Here is a 26,746-nt window from a genome sequence, read left to right as displayed (position 1 = left end):
GTGACTAGGCACGGCTGTGTGTGATTGGCTTGCCGTTGTAAGCCCCCTCCCGAACTTCAGTTAATAACTGCCATGCAGTGGTTTTGAGTGGCCCTTGTGTTGCTGCCTGATGTTCCTGAGGTGCGAGCCGGGAGATGGAAGGAGGTGGCCAGTAATCCCAAGTGTGAAATGACATTTGAGGGAATTCATCAGCATCTTGCTTGCAAAACATGCATGCTCCTTTGAAATCCTCTTTCGATTCTTAGTGTTTTTAAGTAACGTGAGTTACAGCCTAGAGCAGTGAGATACTGTGGGTAATGTTCTGGGCCACCGTGGCTAAAATACCACGTTGCATAAATGTCAAACACTGACACACCCACCACCTTAATCCCAGCATTCCCATCTTGGTTTTCTGAATGTTAATTTTTCTGCTCTGCTGTTGCAGACCCTTTCCAGGATCTTAGTTCTTATTTGTAAGTCCCTCTTTAAGAAGACTGCATGATCTTTCTTCTCCAGTTAGTCTTAACTGGACTTTTCTCAAATACCCATGTACTGTATATCACACACTCTTTACTTTCTGTCTACATTAATCACCAGGCTCTTGAGTATTCAACCCCATGGCACAGGTCGAGTCACAGGTTTCCCCTGTGCCAAAACATCAGCAGACAGACATGCAGTTTCTCAGAGTGAGACAGAGTAAGGAAACAGCAAACCTGGCTGCTACTACATCAGGGACACAAATGGCAATGCATCCCCGAGCACACAAGATCGGCCTGGTGATATATTGCTGAGGTCTAGGGATGGCTGTAAAGTAAAGAGATGGAGACCTGGGTGTTATGGATTAAATTGTGGTGACAACTTAAGTGCTTGGTTATGTTAAAGTGAATATCGACTAGTGAAAGTTGAGAATCAGTTGAATACTCCATAGTTTCAATCGAAGTCCAAGACTGATAGATTGAAGTCCAGCAGGAAAATAACTTTCTCGCATAGCTGTTCTCAGCAATGCTTAGGAAACGTCTCCTCTCTCTATCTATCTCCTCTCCACATCAGGACATTCCCAGCACAGAGCGAGCAGCTGAAGAAACTGGTTGACAGACAACCCGACGCAGCTTAATATCAATCTAACCAGGAGGGTCCAACTCATCAAGTTACATTTGTCCATCACATCATGTGAGTATAACATTTCCTTCTTCATATTATAATTCTCAAGAATTATTCCAAATGAGTTTAATAAAGCAGTTAATGTATATTTACTTATCTTCGAGAATCTAAATGTGACTATATGAGATTTGCCTATGACAGGTAATAAGGTAGATAGGACACACATTGTTGATTGATTTTAATTTGTGACGTTAAATCTTATGTTTGTAATCCTGAGTGAACAATCAACCATTCTTATCACAGCAGATAGATTCACAAATATGTTGTGACTTTTGTTGTTTTTTATGCATGTTTCATGTTGTATCAGTAAACTACAGATTGTTTTTTTAGAATTGTTCCAGTAAATTAAAAACGCTCGTATCACCATTGTCTGCTGTGGAGATAGGAGTATGTGAGCTGCTATTGAGTAGGTATTGGACACGATACTGGTAAGCTGTGATGAACAAAATAGCAGAGAAGGCGAGGTGACTCATGACATTAGCAGCTGAGTATATTTTCATGTCTAATCCTCACATGCAGCAAAGTATTTTAAACCAACACTTAAGCACAGTGTATGAACTTTTTTTTTAAACACAGAGGCCAGCATAGCAGACCTATTGGCTCCCTTCTTTCTCAGACACACCAAGCACAACTCCTCCTCAGAGTGTTTTGCTGATGGAACATGGCTTCCAGCTCACGTTCTGTGCAACAGGACTCGTGCCTCAGAGTGCCTTAGCACTCTGCTTATTTGAAGTGGCCCTAATGTACATGATACCAGACCATGCCTATAATGGAAACACATCAATATCTAGTAGCCTGGGAGACACCATGTGCAGTCTGATGCGTATGCTCTTGCACAATACTGATCATACAAGGAATACAAGGTGCTGCATTCCTGTGGAAAACTGATCAGTTCCCCTGTACTGGGGCAGTTGCATTTCTCATCTTTGTCTTTGCCTGCCTTTCCTTTCACTGAGTCTGTTTTAGCTCTTCTGACTTGAGATCTAATGGACCACATTCATTTTCCGCTCCTGCCTTTAACACAGACAGTTGAGGGCAAACCCTCACAATTGAGTCTACCAAGCATCCCTTCCCCTCTTTCATTTGCTCAGCTGCGGTTCGGCAGAGAACTGCCCTGGACAAACACAATGGTATAACTTAAGAAGTCTTAACATGACAGTGACATGTTTGGATTACACACTGTTGATCTGATAAATGGTGCCGATTGTTAGCAGTTAGTTTTGCATACAGCATATTGTGTCTGATTAAGAGCTGCCTTGTAAGGGATTCTTGCTGGGAGCCAGTCACGCTGCTGTATTGACTGATTTCAACTTCAGTGACTCGGGAACGGAATGGAATCTGGGGGTGTATAACACAGGCTGTTCTCTGCTACACCTTGTCAGGCCGGTCTCCATAATTTCATTGCTAATAAATCCGGTTAAAACAACAAACATTCTTTACACTACAGATTTTAGGAAGCTTTAATTTCCTAAGCAAAGAATCCCTCAGTTAAAAACAGCCTCTTCTGCTTAATCACTGCTTTTTAGAATACGGTTATTTAATGTGTGGCATCCAGGTTTGCAGAGAAAGAGAGATTTAACTGTAGGTTGCATTCTGTTTAGTTTAGAAGGCAGCTTATCTCTTATTCTGGCCTTTGCAGGCATTAAGAGTTGAATGTTTGGTTTGAGTCTGGGACTGTCCTGGGTGGATATGACATTAGGCCTCTTGGACGCCTTGTCTGTAAACATCTCCTGTACTATGTGTGTTTTATGTTTATATTGTGTGTAGAGTATTATTGCCTGTTGGTAAATATTTGTTTAACCAATTTCCTCTGAATTATGCTGTGTTCATCAAAGATGTGCTAGAGAACAAGGAACTTATGTGCATCTATCTATACCAACCACGTGGGTATAGTCTTGGCCAAATCCTTTCAAGGGAAGGCTCATTATCATTCATTTAACCTTTTGATTTATTTGTGCCCTTTTGGAATATTATTATTATTATTATTATTATTATTATTATTATTATTAAGAAACAGTGTTGAGGGCTCCCTCCTCTACCTGGAAATGTGTGACTTAAAATCCCAGGTGAGGTCATGCCTAGTGAAAGAGACTGTACTCTGATTCCTTCAGTAAAATACCCAGCTGTATAAAACAGCATGTCTCTGTGGTTGAAATTGACAGTCAAATGTATATAATATATATAAATAAATCATGTAAAACGGAATTGTCAGAAGACACACATTCCATCCACAGTGACAGTTGCTAAATTAACACCTACATGTAGATTGAAACCGAAGCAAAAGGCATAAGATGGTATCTTGCAGTACATTCGCTTTTCGGTTCCTCGTTGTTTGGATCGCTGACATTGTCGAATGAGGGGGAGGGGTGGGTGGAGGGTGTGGGCACTGGAGAAATCCTTGCTCAAGAGCAGCACACCAGTCTCGTGGTTCACAATCAGCGGCAAAAAATGCAGCTTCGCTCTGCGGGACGGTCGTCTCAAATTCACCACACCTGAAATCAAATCAGCTGAGAACACGACCGAATTGCTGTTGCTTAATTAGAATTGTTTCAGTTTGGGAATGAGCAGAATCTTCTTGGCATTCCGTCCCACCCTGTTGCTTCTTGTGAGACACAACACCTTGATGGATTGAAATCCTCAGTCTCTGTTGTATGTGCAGAAACTTTAGAATGTTTCTAAAGTGTCTGTAAGTTTGGAATATTTCAATCACAGCAATAACAATAAAAACAATCACAATAATAATAATCACAATAATAATAATAATAAACACTGCAGTCATTCTGCAGCACCAGTCCAGGCAATGGGAGTAAGGGAGGGATTCATATGTCCAGTTAGAGAGGCCAGATGTGGCAGATGTGCTAGCCCAGGGTGGGACACAGGAAAGCACATAACTTTTCTCCAGTTCTTTACTTCTTCCTAATGCAAGAAATTGTCTATGGCTAATAAAGTGATCTTATCTTAAAAAAAAAAGGGTGGCTGGAAGGATGCCGGTTCAAATCCCGCGGCCGGCAGAGGAATCCTACTCCGTTGGGCCCCTGAGCAAGGCCCTTCACCCCAGCTGCTCCGGGGGCGCTGTATAAATGGCTGACCCTGCGCTCTGACCCCAAGCTTCTCTCTCCCCATCTGTGTGTCTGTGTCTCATGGAGAGCAAGCTGGGGTATGCGAAAAGACAAATTCCTAATGCAAGAAATTGCATATGGCAAATAAAGTGATCTTATCTTATCTTCAAAGGCTGTATTAGACAGGATACACTCTGGTCCAATGAGGCTCTGTGGCTTGAATGTGGACATAATGGAGACTCTGGGGAGAACCTTCCTATGGGCACTGTCCGCAAAACAGCATTGGCCCCCAGCACTGTTTGTGCCCACCGCTGGAGCTGTTACTGTCCAAATTGTGCTCAACCGCAACTGGACAGTATGGTATGCTTGTTTATAGAAATTACCTTTGCCAGTGCAGCATATACAATTCCTGTTAGGAAAAGCGTAGTTTCAGGTCCTTAGTGGAAATAAACGAGCAATATCATAGACAGGAGCATAACCTTAGGCGCGTCCTGCTCATTTGGTTTCCCGCCGACGACCGACGAACAGGATCCCATGGAATCAGCTCCGGTAAATAAGGCAGAGCAGGCCAGGCGACCACGACCCATCCATCGGTTTTCCAACTGCTTTATCCAATACAGGGCCGCAGGGGCACCGGAGCCCATCCCGACAAGCAAGAGGCACCAGGCAGGGTCGCAGAGGGGCAGTCCCGAGTCCGATTCGAGCTCTACTGTCCTCTGGGACAAATTGGTTTTGCAGCAACAATGCGACCAAACCGGACAAACCCCGCCAGCAAGGAAGACGATACGGCAGTGTCACAGGAGGGAAGAGAGCACGTTTCCCAGGCTTGAGAGTGAGCACATGAGTCTTTGTTTGTTTTTTTCTCCCGAGCATGATTTGATAAGCAGTTTCAAACACGCCACAAGAGTGGCAGCATGAAACTAACATTCCAACTGGGAGTCCCTGGTGAACAAGCTTCATCTGGGCAGTGTGGTCTGATTCAATCACATCTGATCACAGATAAGAGAAAGGAATATACAGTACGCCTCCCAGATTATTATTAGGGCCGTTTCTGGATTTTCAAAAACAATGTTAAAACAGCATGTGTAGCTTTGAAGAAGCTCAAAACATTCTCCTCTGGAAAACGACCTGCGGCATCATTACAGTAACTCAGACAGTGGACGAGGCGCCAGCGCTGGTAATTCATGTGGAACAGCTACGCATACCTGTAATATTGTATTACCAACCTGTACGACTGGTTAATCCAAACACTTCCTGTCAATGTGCACTAGGCACACAGCCCGAAGGCATTGCTTTGCAATATCAGAGCTACAAGCTGGGGGACAGGTTATACCAGGTGGCACCTCCAATATAATGTAGAAATAAATATTCTTTTTCTTCAGCTTTCTGCTTCCTTCGCAAAGATTGTACTTTGGTATTTATTTTGAAAGTAACTTTTTAGTTACTAGAATTCAATATTGTGTCCTGGTGATAGTCAGTTTACATTCAGGTAATATTGAATCCAGTGCCGGATTTCCCTTTAGGCACTGTAGGCACACTGCCTAGGGCTTACAAAAAACACGTTTTGGAGCCTACGAGGGAGGGAATCACTAGTGACTAGCAAAAAACGAGCTGAAACAACATGCTTGCGATCGACTCTAGGTTCTCCTAATCAATAATCCTACGCTCTCTAGCGGCTGTTCTAGACACTAGAAGTATCTAAGTGATGGTCGCTCGACTCGCTCCGTCAATCATGTGGTTTAGCGTTAGAAGAGTTTAAAGTGCATCGTGTCAATCGATGTCATTCAATTGGTGTTCACCCCTCTTTTTGCACACTTCGGAGTGAAAGTGCCGAGGGCCTACAGACGCCAAAATCTGGCCCTGATTGAATTATCGATCCAGCGGCGATGATCTGGCGCACAGATCCCTATGAAGACCAGTTGAGAGAAGAGTAATCAGTGCCCTTCTGCTATGGCTGTTGTTAAACTGAGACAGAACATCCACCCATTTTCTAACCGTTTAATTCAATACAGAGTCAAGGCTGAGCTGGAGCCTATCCCATCAAGCAATGGGTACAAGGCAGGATACACCCTGGATGGGATACCAGTCCATTGCAGGGCACTCACTCACACAAGGGCCAGTTTGCCCAGAATCCAATTAACCTGCCTGTCTCTGGACTGTGGGGGGAAACCCACACAAACAGGGGGAGTATGTACAATCTCAACATATATAGCCTCCCTGGAAATGAACCCAGGAGCTAACCACTGCCCCACTGTGCCACCTGAGATCAAACTTCTAACAATCTCATTGATTATGCATGCACACCCTGTCACATAAACTACCCTGAAAAGAAAAGAACTTTGTAAGGGCCTGTTTTAATCTTTAGAACTTTCATGGACATGGACCTATATAGTGAAGACGTTTACTGCAATATTTAAATTAGCACTATCATTAAATGTAATAGTAATCTGGTATTGAATTATTACCATATAACTGCTCAATTTAGAATGAAAAGGAGAAAGGTCAGGTGTGCAGTTTTGTCCTAAGCCTCATACTGTAAAATATACATCTTTTGTATTTCATAAGAAGCCTTATACCCCTTGAAGGCCATGGTCTTCAACATGGACATTAGCTTCTTAATTATTTTGCAATTTGGAACTATTCCTAACTACTGTGCTGAGAGCACCATGAAATTATGATTGTTCCATAATATATCACATCAGAACACCGGAGACTGTTCACGGCAGTGTGCCAACTCGCCACACCACAAAGTCATTTTATTACATTAGCAAATAGCATTTTCTTGTGAAGTCTATAGCTGTTGTATACATAGTCATACATTTGTTAATGATCTGTTTTTTCTGATTTACGTTCCTGCTAAAACTGATCTGTTGTTAATAGTCATTGTAAGACTATGCTAATTGTGCTCTGCCAATGGGGCTTGTGTTGTGGAACTCTGTGACTGATGTCTAGTGGGAAAAGATGGTGAGGGGTTTCTCTTTCACAGATGGGACTAACCTAACCTGGACAGTGGTGTTGGCCGGAGCTACTGTGGTTCCTCCGAATGTCAGGGGTGATTGAGAGAGAGTGTTGGTGAGTGAGAAAAAATGGCACTCACAATGCTGATAAAAATAATTTCTTCAACACTGGGGATTTTACTCGAGGATTTTAGAGAGAGGATTAAGAAGGGAAACAGGATGACAGTTCGTTCTAAAGGGATGAGGGATCAAGTTCAAGATCAAGGGATCATTTTAATCCCTTTCCAGGCCTATCTGATTCCTTCTCTGTAGGCTTAAGGAGGATTTTATAAGAGCTTCATTGAGCTTCATTGATGAGTAGTATGAAACAGAATGTGAAAGAGGTGCTGTCTCATATCAGAACCAAATTGCTCCAGTCTGGAGCAGAGTATACAGGATTCAAGAAGGGAATAGAGAATACAATGCCCAGGACTACAGTCATGAACCTGCCACTTGTTGAAGAGGTGTCTAGTGCTGGTTTGAAAGAATGATGGGGCGTGTATGTCTGCTCCCTCCTGTCTCCAGAATTCTGGATTCACAGTTCTGGTCTTTGTTGCCTGTCTGTGTGACGTTTGCGTGATCCCCATGTTTTTCCTGCACAGCTGTTGTCCTGTCCAGGGGTAGAGTAGGAAAGTGCTATAAATCTTACCTAGTGTTGTGTGTGTCTTGGACAGTCTCTGACTTCCCATAATCCTTTACAGGATAAGATGATGTTTTATCTATTAGATTATTGATATGTCACTAGATAATGTTAATGTGTAAAAGGGACATTTTATGAATGTAAAGTTTGTGGATTTGGTAGGAATGAACAACAAAAGAGGTTTCTGCTTCTGTGGGTTGATCTGTCAGGTGTTCAACACACGCCAGAAGCTTCTGTCACTCTTGTCATACGTCTCAGACTGCCTGCTGCCACTTCTTTTCCAGCCCCTGGCCGGTTCATCGACATCAAAAGATATGAAGAGGGTCAGAAGTTATTGTGCTATATGAGCACTTTGACAGGTATAAAACAAACACATTCTGCAGTAATGTGCTGGGCTGAGACAAGCCAAGACTGATGGCTCAGATAGGGCAGCTCAGTTTTGAATGCAGGCTGGGGGGGGGGACAGTAGTTTGCAGCTTTATGGTCCTGAGTTCAATTCCAGCTTTGGACACCTATCTGTGGAGTTTGCATGTTGTCCCGGTGTTTTTTCAGGTTTTGCCTTTTTTGAGTTTCAGATCATGAGAAGTCCCATCATTGGAATGCACTCGGGTGACCTCAGATTCAAAGTCTTAGCCAAGCCATTCTTGGGAGCCCAGCTTGCCTCCTGCTTGGTGTCAGGTGTACCAGGAAGTGTCTCCAGAGAATGCAGAAAGCTTTGTTACACTGCAGGATGTGTGAACATGTATGCAATGCTGGAAGTGGAGAGTGAGACGCAATAACATTGCTAATGCATTACGAATCTGTTAGTAGGAAGTATTCATGCAGGTTGTACCAGCTATATCAGGAGTGATCGTGATAAGCAATCATTATCACAACTCATGCCTCTTATTAGAACTGTAAAAACAGGAGTGAATTTGATAAGGAAATCGGTAAAAGAAGACCTTTAAGATGCAGCTAACATGGTAAAAGAATGTTTTACACAGTCTTTTACAATAGAAAGTGTCAAACCTGTGCTCTGCGCTAGAGCAAGCTCTGTCAGTACAGTTGACTTAAATTCGCATATAGTTAAATTTGACCTGTAACCCTTACAAAAGCCCAATACAACCTCTTACGGTAATACAATATATTCAATATAAGTATAAAAAAAGTATTTTTATTTTCCAGAGCCAACCGCGCAAAGCAACTGCATTGGCAGATATAATTGACACTGAAGCTCTACAGGGACCAAGGTGGCTAAATCAATCCAGCAGCCAGGGCTGGTGGTCCAGTCATACGGAAAGAAATTGAGGGTGTTTTTCACAGACGGAAGACTGTGTGTAACAGGCAAGGCTCAAACGTGTGACTCAGTGAAAGGAGATGCTGTTACTGTTTGTACAATAAAATATATAACTGTACAGTTACAACCTGAACCAGGAGTTTATTATGTGCTAAAGCAGGAAATGTACTGTTGAAGGACAGTGCAGAAACACCAGACTACTACAGATAAAATAATTTAACAGAAAAAGGAACAGAATCATGTTTGACTATTTGTTTAACTCCACAGAACAGTACTAACCATCTCACTGTTTGAGTGTGTGAATGCTAATGGTTTTTGTTAATGTCTTCAACGATTTGTTTAAAAAACAGTACTGTCCAGACGCAAAGAGTAACATTGACATACGGTAACTGTAGTATGATGTTTTATGGTCTTGGCTGTCTTCAAAACTGCTCTGTTATTTACATAGATAACTTATTTACATTTTTCATATTTCAAGTTCAACATTGTCCTTCAAAAAACATTTTACGAGACAGAAATAACAAAGAAAGTCCCACTTCAAAAAAGGACCAGAACAGTTTTAGCAGGTTTATTTCAACAGTCATCGATGAATTGGGTCAATTCTGTAATCGCCGTTTCAAAACCTGACGTTTTTGATAGCTCTGTACAAAACCGCGGGGTGACGAAGGCCCACATGGCTGTCCAGTCCTGGTCCTGCAGGGTCACTAACCAGCTGGTTTCGCTCTGTAAGAGTTGAGTTGTACTGAAATCCTGCATTCCCAGACCTGGGATTGGTCACCCCTGATCTAAATAAGCTCACCTCAGACACCCGCACTTGTTCAGAAACCTCTCTCCCCCCCCCCCACTTCCTATAGCAATGCCTGGGTCAATGTCTGGCAGGTAAAGACTTATAAATTTAATCTTAATTCTTTACTTTCTTCATCGCATACTTCAATTATTTTAGAAAATACATCATATAAAATAAATCATATTTCATAATTACATGAAAACGATAGAAAACATACTTCTAATCTTTTATATACACACATTTATAAAATATACACTTATTACAATGCTGGCACTCTTTTTGCTTATTGACAGACCTTTGGCTTAAACAGTCCTGCTGTTAGTGCTGAATTTGAACTTTTTCTATTTGAAATCTCACCAGGTATCTGATGCTTTTTCTGAAAAGAAGAAACACAAAACAAAACTGGGAATAAGATGGGCGTCTCGTGGGAAATGAAAAGCAGTTCGAATGGAGGAAAGTTGCTTCCTGCAGCGAAGCGCTTGCAGTCCCAGCTTGTCCCAGAGTGCTCGGCTCTTCAGGTCGCCAGTACTTGGCCACTGGTAACAGCAGCCGCAGTGGCTGAATAAGCTCCATCTATTCTTATTTTCGGTTTTCCTTTCCGAGCCAGTGGGTCGGGTGATGGCAACGTTCCTTCCAATGTCCAGGCAGACAAAAGTCAACACCGGGAGTGCTCAGGATTGATGGATCAAAAAACAGAGGAAAACCAGGGTCCGAGACCCATCGGATAACCATGGGGGGGGGCGGAACAGACAGCCAGCGGTTGCTAGCAACCAGCAGGTCCCATGGGTGGGTGCACCCTCAGGGCGAGCTGGATATCAGCCTCCGCAGTTTGAGGCACTCCTGGGGGGTCAGGGAAAGCAGGGAGGAGGAGGAGGAGGTGGGGTTCACCATGAGCAGCGCAGGCTGGGCCGCCCCGGCCCCGTGGACAGCCGCCGCAGGCAGCTTGAGGGCCAGCTGGGGGCTCAACCTGAAGGGGGAGCTGCTTTTGTGGAGGCTACTGGGGCTGTAGGCAGAGGCCAGGAGCCCTGTGTTTCCCATGTGGTCAGGGGGCTGGGAGCCCGGGTGGTAGCTCATGGAGACGGGCTGCGCCCGGGAGCTGTCTCTCCCCGCTCTCGAGTCCGACGTTACTCCTGCCTGTTCCCCCGAAGGGTACTGCTTCAGCACCTCGTAGTCCTTCCAGGGAGAGTACAGCCTGCCCACGGGAAGCCTGCTGCCTGGAGGCATGGCATCTGCTAGAGGCAGCTTCGTGGCACCGTGGGTCTCCGTTGGCTTCCCCCAGTCCCTGGCCTTGACTCCCAGCGGAATCAGATGCCCATTCCGGTAAGCGTAGCCAGGATGCCCAGGGAGAACGCCCTCAGTGGGGGGGTGTCTGGGTAGGCCACCCAAGACAGGGGTGTTCAGATGTGGCTGCCCGTCCACAGAGCTGCTCCTGTGGCGCCGCTCTTCCATCGACCTGCTCTTGTCTCTTCTTGGGCCCTGGTAGCTCAGATCCGTGGGCTCCGTCGGTGTGGGGGCTGTGTCCGAGCTCTCCTTTGGGAACCTCCTGTCTTTCTCGCTGGCAGCTGCCGTCGCCTTGCCCTGCCCGTTGGATAGCGGGACCATGGACTCGGACTTGTGCGGAGGGCCCGATTCACCGGCGAACCAGTCCTGAAGCAGTGCCAGCGGGATCTGGATCTTCATCCTCCCGGAGGTGTCCTTCGGGGCGTCTTGTGGGACGAAGCACAGGTTCAGGGGCTCCGAACTCAATTCAGGAGGCTCCTGCGCTGGGTTCTTCAGCGGTGGAGCGCAGTCTGACTCCTGGGTCTGGGTGACCGGTGTGTCCGGGGCCGATCCGTCACCGGCGCAGGAGGAGGCCGAGACCGGAGAGGGAGAGGAGGTGGAGGATGCCACCGTGGAGGTGAGGTCAATGAGGGACTGCTGACGGGCTGTCTCGAGATCCCACTCTGGCCTGTTCTGGCTGGCTTCGGGAACCTCTGCTGCGTTTTCGATGACCTCTGATACCCCATCTTTCGTCACGTTCTGGCAGGGGTAAAGAGGGGACACCTTATTCAAGAACTTGGGGGCTTTGATGTTGGAGGGTGGGGCGAAAGAGGAGGGACACTGACTGACCGGCCCCAGGCTTTCCTCTTTGTTGCTGAGGTTGAGTGGCTCAGCCCAGCCCGAGGACGACGTGTACTCCTTCGCTAACGTCCGGAGGAGAATCAGCTGCTGGCGGGGTCGCTCGCTGACCTCCCTGGGCATGGGCAGGTACCCCGCCTGGGGGTGGGGGGGCAGCACAGACGGAGAGGCGGGGAAGTAGGCGGGCAGAGCCGGATGGCTGGGGTAGTAATACGGTCTCAGCTGCAAGGGCAGGTGAATCAACCTGACTCGGGGGTCTGCCATGACTTCGTGATGGGCCTGAAAAACACGGGTGGAGAAAGATTCACGATGTTCACACGTCTAACCACACGCAGCTGGACATACAGTTCCCACGCCTGCTGGCCTCACATGACTCGAGAAGTCTTTCAGGTGGCTCCTCCAGTACTAATCTAGGTGACAATGTGTTCATTAATAATCCGACACAATTGTATCTACAAATGGTTCGGGCACTTGGAAGCCATGGGCAGGAGTGCCCAGCATGCTATGCGGGTGTGGCGGGAATTGGGAGTTTAGCTGGCCAGGGGGTGGGGGGAGTTCTAGTCGCGTGGTTTGAGTGGGACTGGGAGGGTGTTTCCTACTGCTCAGCCAGTGCAGCACCGATCCAATCCCCGCGGCAGCAGAGAGAGCCCGGCCTGCAGCGGCCCGTACCTGCGGGATGTGCGTGTGCCTATAGCCCCCGTGCCACTTGCTGGGCCTGATCCCCTCCTCCTCCTCGCTGGCGAAGCTGTCCCGGTGGAACCGCTTCTGCGCCCGGGACGGTGTCACGTCCTTGTACTCCTCCCCCCGCAGGTGGCGCTCGTAGGGCAGGATCAGCCTAGAAGAAGGGCACACGGGCGGGGCGCAGAGCCTTAATCCCGCGCAGACGCGCGCGACGGCGTGGGGGGGTGGGGGTGCGGAACGGGGGCGGACTCACTTCTCGTAGTGCCTGCGGGTGCAGGTGGCGGCGCTGGTGCTGCGGGGGTTTCCCCCCAGCCGGTTATACACCTGCTTCCACAGCTGGTGCGCGGTGACCTGCGGGAGGCACAGCGGGGCGTGAGTTCTGCGCAGGAAGCATCTGTCTGGATCCGAGCTCCCCTGCACCCCACTTTTTTGGGTATGTCATTCTGTATGCATGTGAATATATCCTTGTGTACACGAGAAACAGAGGTTTTATGTTTTTTTTAATTATTTGTTTTAGATATCTTCAGGTGATTACACATTGTTAGAAACTCCTCCCCGTGTGGGAATATAGGCCCGGACCTGCCTGTGAACCATAGGATTATGTAATCATGTAAGCCTTGTGGGCTGCATAAACAACTGAGACTTTTCTTGCAGTTTTAGTGGGAACTGTGATCAGGGATGCTGCCTGGCTGTGCCGAATAATTCCGGAAATGCCTCTGGAAAGCTGGGAGACACGGGGGGAGAAGGCCAAGGAAACTACAATACTATTATACCACTTTAATTTCATTATGGTCTTCGTGATGAGTTTCAGAGCCTGCTGTAACACAAAAGGACTTCTGAGAGGCTTTTTGGAGGCCAGTGTCCCAGAATGAATCATTTTGGAGGTTGGTTTTCGAAAATTAAATGGAGGATTCAATATATGAATTTTAGGAAGGCGGTTTTGTTTTAGATTGTATTCTAGTAAAGTAAAGTGATCCTGCTATCCGCCCTTCAGCTGAAACTGTGATGGACAGTTCACTCCGCGATATCTTCGCTCCTGTCTCCACCTTTAACCCTGAGACTGCAGGAGACTGCATGGATCTAAACGGCAGGTGTGAAAACCTTCTCAGGACCTTACCTGGTCGTAGCCCCCCAACGCCTGTACAGTCTTGTACATCACAAACAGGTCAACTGGAACAGCAGAGAGAAGAAAGGGCATGTTTGCAATTCATCTGCCAGTCCACTTGTTATTTCTACACAGGCATGGGTGTGTGTATGTGCTGTATGAGGAAACAGGTCTGTCGTCTGCAGCCTCGCTCACGTTCTCATGCTCTGGTTAGTGTCTGGAGCAGGCGTCCCCTCCAGGTGACTGAGCCCCAGGCTCTGGGCATCTTTAAGAAATGGCTGGATGAAATTTTGGATTCACTCAGCTACTAGGACAGCCCAACGAGTAAGATAGTCAGATGGGCCAAGTGGCCCTTCTCCTGTTCTGCTGTTTGAGACCCTGTGTTTGTGAGTATCAGCCAGCCAGCTAATCACTGAAGTCAATCAGTTCTTTATACCCAGAGCTGGGCACTCAGGCCAAGCAGGACCTTTGACATTCCACTCAGTTACTCACTAAATTGACCTGGATTTACTGCCTGATGGCTCGGGAGTGCCAGGATGTGTGTGTGTGTGTGTGTGTGTGTGTGTGTGTGTGTGTGTGTGTGTGTGTGTTATATGTGCGCAGGAGGGAGGGAGGGAGGGAGGGACCGAGGCTCACTCTGCTTGAAGCCCAGGTGTGGGATCCTCTCGATGGGGGTCTCTCTGTTCTTCATGTACAGGTAGAGCTCTTTCAGGAAGGCCTCCTCGGTCAGCTCATCCTCCTGCACATGACTGGGCTGGGTCTCCGCCTCCCCTTCCAGGGCCATCTCAGCGCAGCTCCTAACGAGAGCCAGGGGCAGGGTTAGCCATGCACCGTGCACCAGAGCACCGTGTTGGCACGAAAAAAACACCAGGAGCATAGTGCAGTTGGAGGGATACACTATTTACCTCTACATAGATACCTAGAATCCCAGGAGGATAATTCAGTAAAGACTGTCATATATCACTTGTCTTACGCGGTCATGAAGCTGTGTGCCTAACACAGTGCGTCTCAGGTGCCATCATGCCAGTCAGGGCTCTGTATGTGAGTACTGTAAGTGTCAGCAAGGAGACCGCCAACTCGCACACAGACCCACGACAGGAACCCGCCTCCGTCTGGGTTTCTTGGACTAGAATCTGTCGCTGGGCGGCTGGAGTACCTGCCGTTTCAGACTGTCGGGAGCTGCTGTGGGCACCTGTTCTGCACTTCCCTGGAAAATGTCAGAAGCTACGGCTTTAAATGCACTCTAGCAATATTTTCTGATTAGTATGATGTTCAACAGAAGAATGTAGCCCCATGATTTAATCTTTTGCCAAATGGCTCAGGACCTCTTTAATGCTTCTATTTCAGTGGCACAATTATTGGCTCTTTTTGAAACCCTGTACAGCACACATCAACTGCCCTTGTACACTTCCCGGCAGTCAAGGTTATTCTACATTTTAAAAAACAAAAGTGTGATGTAGAATAAATAATAAGTGTGTAATTGGGCGTTCTGTTGTATCAAACAGGATCTTGAAGTCAGTATCGTTTAAAGGTCAGGAATAATAACACTTATTAGCCCACAATAAATGCCTTTATCCTTCTAGCCATGTGAAATTATTTGTTGGTGCCGTTTCCTTCTTTGTCTTTCTCCCTCTCAAGCCTCTCTTCCTCTTTGTTCTTTGTGTCTCCCTCCGCTGTCTCTCATGGGGGAGGCCCCTTGTCTGCTTCCAGGCTGAGTACACATTCCTGAGTGTTTGCCGACACTGTAGCAGTCGCCTTATGAAAATCAGCAGTGATACAGTACACAGCCGTACATAAAACACAGTGTCAGGTGTATGACCGGGTTTGATGTTGCTGCCAACACAGCTCTTTCCTAAACCAGGACACAGACAGGCAGAGCCCATTTTCACAGATGTCGGAAGGGACGAACCATGGAGAGGCAGGAGAGCGGAAATAGACCCATATGCGTAGCGGTGGAATGGGGGATTAGCCCAGGCTCAGCTGTTCAGGAGTCAATAGAAACCAAAGCCCTCAGGCAGCGGACGTGGGGCGACCTGGTGCTAGGTGGGTCTCAGGACATCCGAATGTCAATGCTGAGCAAAGGAGAATCAGTGACCCGGAAATATATAGCCCCAGAGAGGGACACCAGAAGGACAGCAAAGCACAGGAAACTAGGGGCAGGACAGAGTAGGAGTGCCCTCTGGCTACAGAGGGTGTGACAGTATCCCCCCCCTTCATGGGTGGCTCCTGATGCCCATACAAATAAGTGAGCTGCACAGCACTGGGGGAAGGAAAAACCTCATTTAACTGAAAGGAAACCTCCGGGAGTCCACGGCTGAGAGCTGCCCCCTCCTCCGGGGTATAAACCTTTATTGGGTAGAGGAAGGGGGGTTCAGGTAGAGCTCTGGAAACAAAAAAAGACAAGTACACAAGCACAAACCACAACAAAGATAAACCTGGGAGACCAGGAAAACAAATCACAAAAAAACAGATAGGAACCAAAAGTTCCAAGACCCGCTCACAGGCACAGATGACCGGAGTTATATCCAACAATGAGGATAGGAGGGCCAGCTCAACATTCAATCACGGATGCCAGAAAGACAACCCGAGGAAAGCCAGGCCGCAGCCCGCTCACAGGCACAGGAGCCAGAAAAAGCATCCCGCGATATGAATAGGAGAGCTGAGAGAGAAGAAAACCCCGAGGAAAAAAACTGCAGAAACTCCGGGGTGCCTGGATGTTGCGGTGCACCACGCGACAGTTGTATTCCAAAAAGCTCCGCTCACAGGGGGCAGAAGGAGGTTCAGCGTTCTGTCACGGATGTCGGAAGGGACGAACCGTGGAATGACAGAAGGGCGGAAAAGGACCCTATGCGAAGCGGCGGAACGGGGATTAGCCCGGGCTCAGCTTTTCAGGAGTCGTATAGAAACCAGTGCCTCATTGTACACCTGCACCTGTTCTTTCTGTGTAACCCAGTGGTTACTCGAAGCACTAGTGACCTCACACCTGTAAAATGCTGTTTGCATTTAAAACGCTTCTTTTGTTAACAATATGCTCTTGAGATTCTGACACAATGCACAGACTGCAGGCACCGACAGACTAAGTTTTGATAACAGAAAGGCGAGAGAGGAAAGTCACCCTGCTGCTGCTAGACAGGGATGAGTGGGAATGAGGAGTGTAACGTCTGTTATCTGGCTACGACGAGAGCTCTCCCAGTGGAAACAGGCAGAGAGAAAAGGGAGAGAAAAGCTTTTTTTTCTTCTTCTCGTGCTGCTGTATGGTGCCTTCACTTCAGCTGAAATAAAGGCCTGGTGATCGCCCTCTTGTACCCTGAAGATACAGCAGACAGACCAGGAAAAACAAACTGAAATAAGAGAGGAACGCCACTTTTATTTAGAGGTCACTAAAAGGAAATTATGTACTGTACATCTTGTGAGCATGTATATTCTGGTAAACTTCCAGTATTATCATCTGATAACTGCACTTAAAGAAATACAATAAGAATGCAGCTGGTATTGGCAGAAGCTTTGCCTTCCTAAGTGAAATTCTGCTCCCCATTAAACAGCACAATCAGCCGACAAGGCTCTGTTATGACAACATTTGACGCAACACACAAAATTAAACAGGAATGACACAGTGGCAGTTTGCCAGCGGGCTGGAAGGGTTTCTCAGGACCTGAAGAAGCCAGACCTTCAAGTTCACTGACAATTAAAATCAAAACCTCAGCTAACCATGACCCGATATTTTCACAGATCACACAGAATCATCTGCCTGCTGCTGTCAAGCCTGGAAGGGAAGGCTGTCGCATGAGTCATGAGAACAGAAGAAAGGTTACAAACGAGAGCTGGCTGCTCTGTTCATCCGGCACAATTAGTTTCGAGCAGATCATTGACCATCCGGCTGCTTCCCGAAAACAACATTTGAACAACATTGCTAGACAGCTTGCTCCAAACCTCTGCCACCCTTTGTGTAAAGAAGTACTTCCCGGGGGTGGAAAAAAAAAACACTGCATTTTCTATTGACTTTACACATGGTTTCTGGTCATTCGCTCAGTGAGCTTCCTGATGGATGGAAAGTGGATGCAGACAAAGGAGAATGTGAACCTGGGAATCGGCATGCGCTCACAAGGGAACGATGCCGCTGAAATACACCAAATTAAAAAGCAGGCCCTCCTCTCTCCAAGCTCTGGCTCATCTCTTCAAGCACCTCCAAACAACTCTCTTCCTGTCCACTAGGGGTCACTCTGACCTACCTCTTTCCTTCATCCCTTCCTGGGTCTTCACATTCTCCCTCTCTCCATGCTCTCAGTTCCATAGTAGGTTTAATTATCTGAATAACTGTAAAACTTATAACACAGCTCTCAGGCGATGTGTAGGCAAACATACCTTTTATCAGGTAAGTGTCTTATGCAGTCAACTGTGAAAGACCTTAGGAGAAATACTATACATGTGAAGAAGGAACTGATTTTAAACACTTATAATAAAACGCTACAGTCTACACTACAGTTCAAGCTTCAAACCCCCAGCAATCCCCACCAAAAGCTTCTCGATGACATTTAGTAGCCAGAGTAATACCATTAGTAATAACAACCACAAACTCCTTACTGGCAGACTGGACATACGTTTCAATACAAGTACAGTATTGTTATAACAATGAGATACTACAGTAATGAAAACAGAGTGTGCAGACTAAACTTTTGTTTAGACAGTCGTTTCATCTTGTTTGTCCAAATAAGAAAATGTTCCTTTAACTCTATGATCCTTAATTTAGTGATTTCTTTAGTGTTCCAAAGAAAACTGTAACAGAATATTATTATCCATACTGTACAACCTTGAGAGAGGTGACAGTTTAACGCATTTGGTGGCTAAAGCTTAATTGATTGGAGGTCCAGCTGTTTCGTAAAAGAACCCAGGGTGTTCACTTTAACATTGAAAACTGCTGGGCTACCTGTTCCAGACTCCCACAACTCTTTGTGTAAATAGGTGCCTACTATATATACACACACACACACACATATATATGTAGCCTTGTTACGTGTTGTCTATCCTGAAAGCATATTTTTGTGAAATTGTGTACATAAGAATCTGTCAAGAACAGAAACCTGAGATACAATTTTGAGAGGCAGTTCCTTTAAAATTGTTCCTCATTTCAGAATATCCTATCTCACTACCCTGTAAAACAGGCTTAACTCTAAGGTGCACTGTTTTTTTTTTCACGGTCTGAAATGTGGAATTCTGAAAAGGCCTCCAGGGATTATTTCATAACTTCAGTTGAGTCTCTGAATCTATCTGATAAAAGCGATGCGATGTCTTCATTATAAATGTATATATTCGAGAAATAACTATTTAACCCCTAGTTTCACACCTCGGCAGAGCTTGATTAAAGAATGTTTAAGGTGTTACTATTACTATACAGTAGCTTTAGGCTGTGTAGGTTGTGCTTTGGGTTATAAATTATGTTGTGTAGGTCCTGAACCATCATGACATGATTTCTAGTTGAATGTTATGGATTTTAAATGAGAAAATCAAGCAGAAACAATACTAATGTATTACAGTCTCTTACAAGGTTCACAGAACTCATAAAGCCCACAAATAAAACAAGAGCAGCTGGCCACTCCAGTTCCCCAGCCAGTACTGGTTGTAACTGGCAAACATGAAATCCCCTTGAGCCCCACGAAAGAGACCATTCAGAGCAGGAAATGGTGAAAACATGCACAATCCCGAGAGAACATGCAAGCTCCACACAAACAGACACTCCTACTGGACTGAAGGTAGTAGAGATACAGTAAACACCCCACCACCTTCCCAGCACTACAGCGTTTCTATCCTGTCATATACTGTAAGTCATGTCTTTCACAGCTGTTGCTCAAATACCGTTTGTGCGTTCGGATTTCGATCTCACGGAAATAGATGACTTGTTCCACCAGTTCCCGTATATTACTGGAGATCTCTTTTTGGGGAATCAGTGATCAGTGCTGACAGATCTGTGCAGACAACCACCCTGAGATAATGAAGTTGACAATCTGCTGTATGTGATCAAACTTCATTCCTGTGATTATTAACTCTCCAAGGTGACAATTTATCGCAGCTTTATAGACTGGATTGCACAGAATAGCAATTTTGCCTTTGTAAAAGAATCCAAAGGTGTTCATGGGAAAAAATGCAAACCCATGATGACAAAAATCATCGGATTGTTTGAGGGCTTACAAGAGTTGGTATTTAGAGACATCCTGAATGCTCTCCAGACTAGTGCAGGTTTTTTCCTGTAGGCATTCCTGTGTTAAGTGACTCACATTCCAGTTGTGATGTAATGAAACCTTGTACTTACGTTTTGCTCCTTAAAACACTTTTTTGTTTGACCTCATCTAAACAAGTTTTTTTTTTTTAAACACCTAAGTGGTTGGTCATTTAAACTTAATCTTAATATTCAGAACTGGAAAACGAGTAAAACAAAAAAAAAATTGAAAGGGCATCTGTATCGGAAAATATCTTGAACAGAGGTGCCCAGAACCAGGGCTAAATCTTCGACTTGAGGATATTCTAAAGATCAGAGACCGCGAGCAGAGTGTTTAATGTTGGTCTCTGCAGTTCTGTTTATCCAATATTTCGATTTTAGAAAGCTGTATTTGTCATATCCATGTTGTATTGATTGTACTGTACAAATATTGTATTGACTGTTTACAGCTATGAGTTGCTCTAGATAAGGGTGACTATTTTTTTATTTTATACTACTCAGTGTCTTGGATTGAACAATATAGTCCATATGAAAGTGCATATATGTGTATAAACATCATGTTATGTTTCAATAGCAAAAAGGCAAGATACTGGCTAATTTTTATACCTACATATTAGCAGAAAGGGCAGCTGGGAATAATGTCTCATTTACAATGAAGCCCCCAAGACCCATTTATACAGCAGGGTATTTGCTAGAACATTCCAAGTGAACCCCTTTACTCAACGGTACAACACTCGAATCACACACAGGGCTAGAACCCACAACCCTCAAGACTAGAGCCCAGATCTCTATTTCCACACAGCTGCTACAAAAGATACCCAAATGAATCACAGATCTACCGCTCCACCTGTTCTTTTTAACTGACGGCATATCTTTCCTTGCTGAGCAGCTACAGTACACTGAAAGAAAGGCAAGTTGAGTTCAGCCATCTATGCTAAACAGATGTGTCAGTAAAGCACATGGTCATTGTGATCACTGTTTGTCAGGCAGATATTGATCCTGTTTGAACACAACATGTGATGCTTTCAACTAATAGTTTCATGATTTGCCACCATAGTACTTGCACTGATACTACAACATTAAATATGTTATTACAGTTATTAACAAACTCTGCAGTCTTCAATGTATTTCAGATCAGGCATCTGTATTATAAATCCATGCATTTGATCAATCCCCAACTCACATAAAATGTATTAACTCTGAAGCCCTTCTTGTAATATTACCATCAATCAATATTAATTCAATGGATGTCTGTGACCAAGTTGATTGATAACTGGGCCTAGTTAATATTTTGGTTTCAGTCTTCTGCTTCTAAAGCTGCATTTAGAATCTTAAAGAAGATTGTTTATTTGGATCTGAAAGCTTTTTTCAGAAAATTGGTGAAATGTGTTCTCGGTGTTTTTACTGCATGACTACAGGATCATGATGCACTCTACGCCTCCAGTTGCAACTGCAATTTGCTAATGATGTGGAAAAAATAGAACTTAGTTCAGGTTATGGGAGACTATGACATCTTTGGGGAGATAGTAATTGTTCTAAGTCAGGCCCTGGAGAGCTCCCAGTCCAGTGGGTCTCCAGGTGTTAAGCACCAGGAGCCCACCTGTAATAGACAGGGGGGCTGCTGACAGATAATGAGGTGCCAAGCCATGCAGAGCCTTAAAGCTGAGCATGAGGATTTTGAAGTCGAAACAAAACCTGATAGGAAGCAGGTGCAAGGACTCCAGGATAGGAGTAATGTCATCACTTGTTTGTGATCTAGTCAAGATTCTGGCTGACACACTGCAGTTCCACAGTTTAGTGTGGATTAAGATACCCCAGCCAGCAGGGCATTGCTGTCATCAGTTCTGGCGATATTTCTGAGATATGTTTTGAAATGACAGCCCAGGCCCTATGGTCAAGTCCGACAACTTCACAAATCCCCTCACTTTCAATGAATGATCCAGGGAGGCTATTGTAAAACAGACACGTGTGAACGGTATACCTATACGTAAGAGACGGAACTGCTGGATTACAGTTCTCCTCCGCCCCAACGTATGAATAACAGCTCCATTAACAGCGATAAATGATTAACTACACTACTAGTAATGAATGTTGAATACTGTGGGGTTTTTCCTCTGTGTTTAATCTGGAAAATTCTGAACAGTCCTTCATAACACTGCGTTCAAATAATTAAATATTGAGAGCTATTCGTTGCAAATACTAGAATTAAATCTCATATAAAGCTATTATTTAAAAAGTTTAGTGGAGAACAGACCTCGCTAAGAGGTGAACACTTAAAGAAAGAAAATCAAGGCAGAGCACGTAAATGACCAAGCTAAATTAAAATGTCATGTCTTTATAATAAGAAAGACAAAAGAAACTGCCAGGTCTAAAGAAATAATACTTCGATGGAGAGAGTTTTGGAAAAGTGCAAAAGCATGTTTATTTCATTTACCTTGTGGTGCAATTTAATTGTACAAACATAACCATGAACAGGTTTATTGCACTCGTTTGAGGACTGTACTGATAAGGTTGCGTGTTGTATGGTGTCGCTCCAATCTGAACAAAACACAGTTCAACTGTGGCTGTGTCCTTCAATATTAGTTTAAGCCAGTAGATGCATGTGTTCTAAACTCGCTAAAAAGCGAATCGATCATGAACGGGAGGAATAGGGCTAGGGGAAACTGTCAGCCAGTCCTTTCCTTTCTCTTTTTGAAATATTTTAAATAGACCGCAGCTTGATACAAGGACTACGATCATTTACCTAATCGTCAGTTTGCCACTTGTGCGAGTCCAGAACTACAGTGAAAATACCTCCTCTATGGGTCTTTGCAGCCAAGCCCGCGGAGGAACGCTTTCACCCATCAATTCCTCTAAGCTTTTACAGAAACCTGCGTTATGATTTGTGAACCACAGGAATAAGAGAATCGACACGCCGCTTTCTTGTGGAAAATCCCCTTGGATTTGAACTTGAGTTGTCTCCTAGGTGCGCTGCAGTGTCATAAAGCCGTAAACCGCGCGGGTGCCAAATTGCAAAACCGAAAGCAAAGAACGAAAAAAACAACAACAAATGTTTATTTAATAAAAACTGTATTCAAGTTTTTATCGACGTACTAATAAGTGTTCATGTAGGAGTCCCCACTTACAAGCAACAGTAAAAATTCATTCCTACACACCGCCGAGATGCCATAACATACAGAAGGGCGCAGGTCACCAGTATTACCACGCTGGTATTAAGGGAGATGGGGGGTACTATGTATTCTCAATGAGCAGTTTAGACGCGGAGACCTCGAACAAAATCACACGCCATTCAAATTGCACCGCAGCAGACAAACGCTCCTGAAGAGAGGTGAGAACTCTTACTTTTGGTGGCTGTCGGGACTCCCGAGCGCGGTGAATCTCTCTCTCTGCCCGCTGTCTTTCGTCCTCGCTCGCTCGGTGCACCTCGGGCTCCGCGGATCGTCTGACGGCGCGGGACCGATGTCACCCTGCTGTCACCAAAAATCTCCGCGCCTGCTACCTGAGTGACATCACCGCGCTCCAGTGTGATGGGTGGGGTCTCCCCTGAGCGCAGAGCTGCCCATCTATTTAGATCGTGACCGGTTCCACCTGTCTGGGCGATAGTACCCTACAGAAAAAGGCGAGGATTGCAGGCGATTGTCTTTGGCCCCTGGCTATTGAAAGCTAATTCAAAACGAACTCATATTAGTTCGAAGAATGACAAAGTAAAGAAAGGTTTATCAATAGGCTGCAGTCGTCTGCAGATACCGTACAGTACTTTTGGATTGTACGTGTTCCGCTCAGAGAGCGCTTTTAACGGCACGCTGGACTCACAGCAACTCTGTACACAGTAGTGGCTTTATTGCCGGTATCTCACAAACTCTCATGAGCAAGTTAAACAACTGGTCAAGAAAAGTTTTGTCTTGCAGTCGGTTAAAACACAATCTCGGGTGTTCGATTCATGCTGTGGCTTTCAGGGGAACCCGACAAACTTGTTACCTACTGTAAATGAAACTTAATTAATAAGATAAGGGACACAATTTGAAATTTGAAATTTGAAATCGGTAAAATTCTTTAGCGTCGAACCTTTAAACGACAAAAAACAACAACAACAACAACAACAACAACAACAACAGCGTGCCAGCGATGAGCCAAGTTCATTATCGTAATGATTTCGTAAGAAAGTGAGCTGGACAGAAACTGTATTAGTCACAGACTGTCTCATTAGGATATTGGTTTTCTTCTGGCTAAATTGTGTTTCACGCATTACGCAACTGTGTAGAAGATTTAATTTTCACGGAGACAATAGGACGCATAATTGTCCCCCAAATGTATGGCTTTTATTTTCAACAGTACTGTGGTAAGAGCGGTCAATCATCCCGGTTTAATAGATGATCTTTTTTCAATGCCAGTTTTCACGTCCGTTGCTTAACAGCAAGAGATGGAGGAAGAACTGCGCTAAATGTAGCCACTTAAGACCGTGAGGAAAGCTGGAGATTGGAGAAGACACCTTCTGCCCAGCTACAGGTAGCCCCTTTGCTAATTAGCAGGAAATGAATCCGACAGTCTCATCCAGCCGTCACCGGAAAGAAACCAGGTTATCAGCTTCAATAACAGCGCAGGGAACTCTGGTCCGGGCTCCCAGAACCCTTTGGCTAAGAAACAGGCTCCTGGTTCCGTTGTAAATGTGCTTCCGCAGTGTGTCGTTTCCACCGGTGCCCTCCGGTCTGTGTTTCAGTGTTCGTTCTGATCAAGTCCAATGGGTTGGCTTTCAGTGCCTTTGAGGATTTTGAATCCAGGTCCCCTCCTAGTATCCTCTGTTCTGGGCCGAAAAGGTTGGGATACTTGCCTGTCTTGAGTGCCTGTCTAGTGTGGAGTTTCTGGTGAGGGGTTTTTCTCTGGGTGCCTTGGCTGAGTCACACCTCCCAGAAACACGCAGGCGAGAGCCCACTGGTTCCACTACCTCCCCCATTCTCGTTCGCCCTGGGAGAGGGGTACCCCCACCTCTGTATAATGCATGTTTTGTGCAAGTCAGGTGGTATTTCTAAATTGATTTTAAGCTGATTCTTAGTTGATTTTCTATAAGCATTTTTTTTTTGGTTTAAAAAAAGGTCTATAATGATAATCTGAAGAGAAATGCCACCCGGAATGCTTTAGTAAAGGCGCAGAAAGAAAGACATGTTAAGGGCTTTAGACACAAGGAGCGTACAGGGTGTAATTCTCATGAGGCTTCCCAAGGCTGGAGCTGTCTCTGAGGAAGCGATGTGAACCCTGGCTCCGAGCATCGCAAGGCACTGTAGCACCTGCTTCACTAATGGGTCGGAGGCCACAGGCATGTAACGTGCTCAGGGGATTGCAAACCTGGACTCACTCCTGCTCCTTCCCAGCTGAAAAAAGCTCTCCGCCTGTGCCTCATTGACAGGCGAGTCTTTCAGAACTTCAGACAGAAAGACAGCAGCATCTAAACATTTCTTTCTAATGCCAGCCCCCCCAAAAAGGCATGAAAAAGAGCCACACCCACAGACAGTACAGTACCATAGATTCATTCTTGCTCAGTTGCAAAGGTTGGAGTTCTCTTTGTTGAGTCCGGCTAAGCCCAGAAGACAGGCATGCTGCTTGATTTACAGGATCTGTTCGCTCAGCTGTGTCGGTTTTCTTTCTTTCCGGGCGCTGACAGACTGGCACGGGGGGCCACACCGATCCCGGTGCTGACGGCTGTCTGGGATTCTGGCCTGAGGCAGGTCCCGGTGACAGATTATTCAAGAAAACAGCCCCTGCTGGCCACATACTTTACAAGTAAATTCCTTACCAGGCTCTGCTTCAGAAAATATTTTTTTCTGCTGTTTTTGTTAAACCAGTGAGCAGCTGAGAGGAATTTGTTCCGTGGTTCATTCTTCAAGTTCATCACATGGGCTAAAGCAACCAATAAGACCATTCGTTTCCAAATGGCTGTAAACTCCTCTGGCGTCTGAGTCTTATGTTTTTCCAAAGAATGTCTCTTCAATATTGTTGTTAACAGAAAGTACACAGACCACATTACAGCCCTGTAGAGTGATCTGATTAGGCCTTAGAAGCTCTGCAAGTCTGGGACCAGGTAACCAGTAACCTAGATAGTACTCTTGGCAGACCAGCAGGTGGCGCTTCACCCTTGGGATCAGGGACGCTATGTTGTAGGAAGTGCAGTCCTACGGATTAGAGATTGAACAAATCTCCTCAGGGATTTCTTCACTTAGAGCCCCATGGCAATTTTCAAAAGAGCAGGTGTAATGTGTAACGTCTACTCTGGGTGTTCACAGTCAGGTCTATCTCAGGTTTCCATTCCATTTCAATTAGTAAAATTGTCTTCATCATCTTCCTGTGCAACGTGGCTGCTGGCCAGTAAAAAAGGTACAAACGAGAGGAAGCTATTCAACTCATCTAGGCCATAGGGTAGTTATTAATTTGAGGATCTCATCCAGCGATTTCTTGAAAGACATGAGGCTTTAAAGGGAACTGCAACGCCAGTTTTATATTTTATAGAAAGAATCCGCATCGATGAGTGCATCTCAAACCACAATCGACGTAACATGTACACAGTAGTTTGTAAAACCTCCAATTGACAGCACGACATGGATGGAGTTTCCAGATGTGCACATGGCCATGTTCTGAGATTCAGAACGAGCCAACAAGACGTGGTGAAGTGAAGCAGCCCTGTAACGGTGTAAAGATGTGATCGTCGCGGTTCCTCGCCACTCCACCCCCGCAGCACCTGGGC

General features: G+C 45.4%; 1 protein-coding gene and 2 long non-coding RNA genes across 5 annotated transcripts; 2 read left to right on the top strand and 1 right to left on the bottom strand.

The window, feature by feature from the left end:
* The first annotated feature begins 1,034 nt into the window (after positions 1-1,034).
* Positions 1,035-9,249, top strand: LOC107079159 (uncharacterized). 2 transcript variants are annotated; one of them, XR_001480128.2, is made up of 6 exons: positions 1,035-1,149; positions 4,820-5,031; positions 7,186-7,271; positions 8,120-8,194; positions 8,411-8,577; positions 9,000-9,249. It is a non-coding gene; the product is annotated as an uncharacterized lncRNA (long non-coding RNA). The 2 variants fall into 2 exon arrangements; XR_001480129.2 differs by lacking the exon at positions 1,035-1,149 and adding an exon at positions 3,847-4,559.
* A 415-nt stretch (positions 9,250-9,664) lies between these two features.
* arid6 (AT-rich interaction domain 6) lies at positions 9,665-23,654 on the bottom strand. 2 transcript variants are annotated; one of them, XM_015361292.2, is made up of 7 exons: positions 23,356-23,654; positions 14,439-14,599; positions 13,815-13,867; positions 12,951-13,048; positions 12,686-12,851; positions 12,008-12,295; positions 9,665-11,917 (listed from the first exon to the last, which is right to left on the bottom strand). In XM_015361292.2, the coding sequence occupies exons 2-7, from the start codon at positions 14,584-14,586 to the stop codon at positions 10,697-10,699; spliced, it is 1,974 nt and encodes a 657-aa protein (XP_015216778.2). In that variant the 5' UTR covers positions 14,587-14,599; positions 23,356-23,654; the 3' UTR covers positions 9,665-10,696. The 2 variants fall into 2 exon arrangements, with proteins under 2 accessions (XP_015216778.2, XP_006626768.2); XM_006626705.3 differs by having other exon boundaries at positions 9,665-12,295; positions 23,356-23,652.
* LOC107079161 (uncharacterized) lies at positions 23,243-26,052 on the top strand. The gene is made up of 3 exons (XR_001480131.2): positions 23,243-23,341; positions 24,405-24,519; positions 25,670-26,052. It is a non-coding gene; the product is annotated as an uncharacterized lncRNA (long non-coding RNA).
* The last annotated feature ends 694 nt before the right edge of the window (positions 26,053-26,746 follow it).

Source organism: Lepisosteus oculatus, chromosome 3 (genome assembly GCF_040954835.1).
Source record: "Lepisosteus oculatus isolate fLepOcu1 chromosome 3, fLepOcu1.hap2, whole genome shotgun sequence".
Lineage (NCBI taxonomy): Eukaryota > Metazoa > Chordata > Actinopteri > Semionotiformes > Lepisosteidae > Lepisosteus > Lepisosteus oculatus.
Note: the sequence above shows the minus strand (reverse complement) of the source record. Positions and strands in the feature narration are given on the sequence as shown.